General features: G+C 38.7%; 1 protein-coding gene across 1 annotated transcript; it reads right to left on the reverse strand.

Moving 5' to 3' along the window:
• Nucleotides 1-152: 152 nt before the first annotated feature.
• LOC143605120 (transcription factor IBH1-like) lies at nt 153-843 on the reverse strand. Its single transcript, XM_077081348.1, has one exon. It carries the CDS (start codon nt 682-684, stop codon nt 160-162), a length of 525 nt encoding a protein of 174 aa, XP_076937463.1. The 5' UTR covers nt 685-843; the 3' UTR covers nt 153-159.
• Between the last annotated feature and the right edge of the window lie 2,740 nt (nt 844-3,583).

The raw sequence follows: 3,583 nt of genomic DNA on the forward strand, positions 1-3,583 counted from the left end.
TATTTAATGATCTCTTACCATCCCAAACCACCTTCATATGTCTTCTTCACCAAAGTGTAAACATTCTGCTGTTCTCTACACAAGATTATGCATAAACTAATCCAGTATATATAATAGAGATAACACAGATTCATATATACCACTTTTGTGTGTGTGTATTCAAGTGGTAGCATAGAGATCCACAAGGGTTTTCATGACCTCTACCTGGGCAACAAGGCACTTGATGTAATCAGCAGTTTCACTCACTAAACACCATGAATCTATGGTTCTAGCACCTGGAACCAGTTTCCTTAGCTTTAGTTCTTGACTTGAGTTCCTAAAAAGATTGAAATCTTGTCTTTTAGGGTTAGGGTTTCTTAATCTCTTTGCATGATGATGGCAATCAGTGATTTTATGGTAAACCCTCTTTCTATTCCTTAGAAATAAACCCTGATTTCTCGATCGATTTCTGATCCTCCTTAATACCGCACGGCTCCATGCTCGTCTTGATCCGACAACAGAAGCCATAGCGGTGTATGCTGCAATCTTGACAAGATTAATTCTTGTATACATCTGGTTCTGCTTAATGTTATGAACTTGATCATGATCAGCTCCTGGCTTTTTGTGGTTTAGGTTGTTTAGAGCTCGAACGAAGCGATGGGCGAGCTGGTTCTTGAGATTGGCAGGGTTTGTGGATGGTGACATGATGATGAGGATGAAGGATTAATCTTCGATTAGGGTTTTATGTAAAGAGGGATGAAAGATTGTTGTTTCTGACACAAGGGGGTCCTCAAGAAGAACTAAGGACAAGAATCAATAAACCTGAAATGCACTTTGTTCCTGACACAAAATCTAAATAGATAAAGAGAGGCTTTTGAGGAACGTACATGTGAAGAGAGAGAAATTAAAATTAAAAGAGAGAGAGAGAGAGAGAGAGAGAGAGAGAGAGAATATAAGAAGAGGAGAGAAGATTTGAAAATGCATGTGTGGGGTGGGTGTGTGTGAAAGGAGGCTAGACTTGAGAACTAATCCTTGTGAAACATTAATGATACATTTTTAAAGCATCATGTTGCTAAATACTTTATGAAACATTGATCATTGATGATGCATTTTCAAAGCACCATGTTGCTAAAAACACGCGCAATGTGTTTTAGGCCTTCAAATTTAAGATTACTATTATTTATTTTCATGGCATTAAGCCTCCAAATTCAAAACAGATCAAGAGATATGTTTTCTTTTAAATTAACAAGGTAATAATTAATTAAAATATGTGAAGCTTGGGTGAAACTTCTTCAAGTTATAAGAAGTCCTGATAATTAACGGCGTGTGTATTTTACTATTTTGGCAAAGAAAAAAGTGAATTAAGGTTATCTTAGTCTTAATAAACGCAAAAGGAACGTGTTTCACCTAGCTAAAACACCATTAATTTGTAACTTGGGCACAGATGTATCATGTGTAAGTTAACGTCAAAATATAAAACATCATTGTGTAAGTTATTGTATGAGTGTAAACACAATGTGTAAAATATTTGTAGGTCCCAACGCGGTTGGATCTAACAATAATCTTGGATCAACCGAGCTTAGTGTTAGCGGAAATCACACTAAGCCACCTAAGCGATCTCGGATCTTGAGATGCTATTTTCGGGTGGTTTGAGAGAAAGAGAGAGAGCCAAGAGAATGAGAGTTAGCAAAATGTTTTCTATTGATCAACAATTAACTACTTCACTTCTCATGACATGCTTCCTATTTATAGGGAAGCATGCATGAAAAGTAAGTCACTTCAAATGCCCAATGGGCTTTACAACATTATTTTTCTTGGGCCTATTACATTAAATACTAACAACTAAAGCCCAAAGCATATAATTACAATACAAAAGACTAAAACAAAATGGGACTAACAATCTCCCTCTAGTCTTTAGTATTGGAACCCGTCGGTGTCGTAATCTAGCCAGACGTCCTCGGGTAGTGGAAGTTCAACAAATCTTCTAACAAATTTGTTGAAGGCTTCCACTATCCAGCCTGTGTTCTAACGACCGATGTCCTCGACGGTTCCCAAGGGTGAATTGTAGAGCTTCTTGATGTCTTCTATGTGCAACCCCATTAGCTCGTGCTCGTCAAATACGCGAATTTCAGGCAGATCTTTGCAGCGTATGACGGCCTCCCCTGTCGTGTTGTCAAATTCCCAGCCAATGAAGTCTCAGAGGATGTTGGGAATAAAGGGCTCACCATGGTAGATGATATGACAATTCTTTGGTGCCCTGTATCTCCATATTGTTCGTGGCTCTCCGGTGGCTGGGTCTATCTCCCTTGGGTTCTTGTACTTCCGACCCTTATTCGGCTCAAAATCTTTGTAGTCGACCTTCGACTAACGATGAAGATAATCTGGAATCCAACTTTCCAACGTACTTCCGACCACACCATGGCCTAGAGCTTGTCGAAAATAACTAATGTCAAGCTCTGGTAATGACTTCAGCTCATGGTGGTTGAGATAAATCAGATCACCACTATATCGTCTAATCGGCCAACACGCGTTCTCCTTATTATACTTCGCGTATACAATCAGCGAATCATCGTGGTAAGGATAAATGAGATCGCGGGCGCATGCACGACTTGACACAATATGATTCTTTCTCTTCCTCTTTGGTGGTTCCTGTGTCAAGTCGTCAGTTGGATTGGAGACGGGATTAGCAGCAAGAGTCTCTGAAGTTTGAACTTGAGCAGGAGGAGTGTCTGGATTAGGTGAGTAATTGATGTAGTCATCTTCAACCCCTTCCTCTGTATTCTGTTCAATAAGTTGCTCCAAGTTATTTCCCGCTTCAATAAAGTCATCCATAACACCTACAAAGTCATCAGGAAACAAATCTTTATACATATCAACAATTTGTGTGTCGTGTTGGCTGACTTTGTCGGCTGAGTCGTGAGCAGTAGGGTCTTGAATATCTTGCTGAGTGTGTGGAGGTGATTGAGTGTCAACTCCACCTCCACCTCCTACTGATCTGGCTCCTCCATCTCCATCGTTCCCACCCTCATCATCACCGTCGTCATCATCGTCGAAGCTATCATGAACGTCATCGTCGTCATCGTCATCATCATCATCATCATTGTCACACCCCGACCAATGAAGGCGGAAACGTCGAGTCGCGACATGATTGCTCATTGCACAATGTCACTATAAAGTTACAATATTAAACAACTCATTTAAATCCATATCATCATAAGTAACACAACAATTGTTCATACAAAATGCCAAATAGATAGATAAACAAATAACTTGTTCTTTTATTTTCTAATATCCTAAAGCCAAGATAATAAGTTACTTCAAGTAATCCAATCAAGCTAACATCAAACCTGTAACATTGCATAAAATAGGGTTTGTCAACACGAAGGTTGGTGAGCAATTTTCATAGTTTTGGACAATAAGTATATAGTATGAAATCCACAACTAGTATATGAAAACAATAAATAATAGCAACAATTTAGATAATAAAACCGTCAATAAGAATACATTGACGACAATAATGAAATCGTCAATAAGAATACATTGACGACACCTTTCTATATGGGGATACCATATATACTCGGAATTAACGTATAATCATACTTTG

The sequence above is a fragment of the Bidens hawaiensis genome, unplaced genomic scaffold (assembly GCF_021521415.1).
Source record: "Bidens hawaiensis isolate Kalapana, Puna unplaced genomic scaffold, B.hawaiensis_p1.1 tig00067969_1, whole genome shotgun sequence".
Lineage (NCBI taxonomy): Eukaryota > Viridiplantae > Streptophyta > Magnoliopsida > Asterales > Asteraceae > Bidens > Bidens hawaiensis.

What these genes read in the sequence shown, in the direction of transcription:
- LOC143605120 (XM_077081348.1), bottom strand. Translation starts at nt 684, where the DNA reads ATGTCACCATCCACAAACCCTGCCAATCTCAAGAACCAGCTCGCCCAT.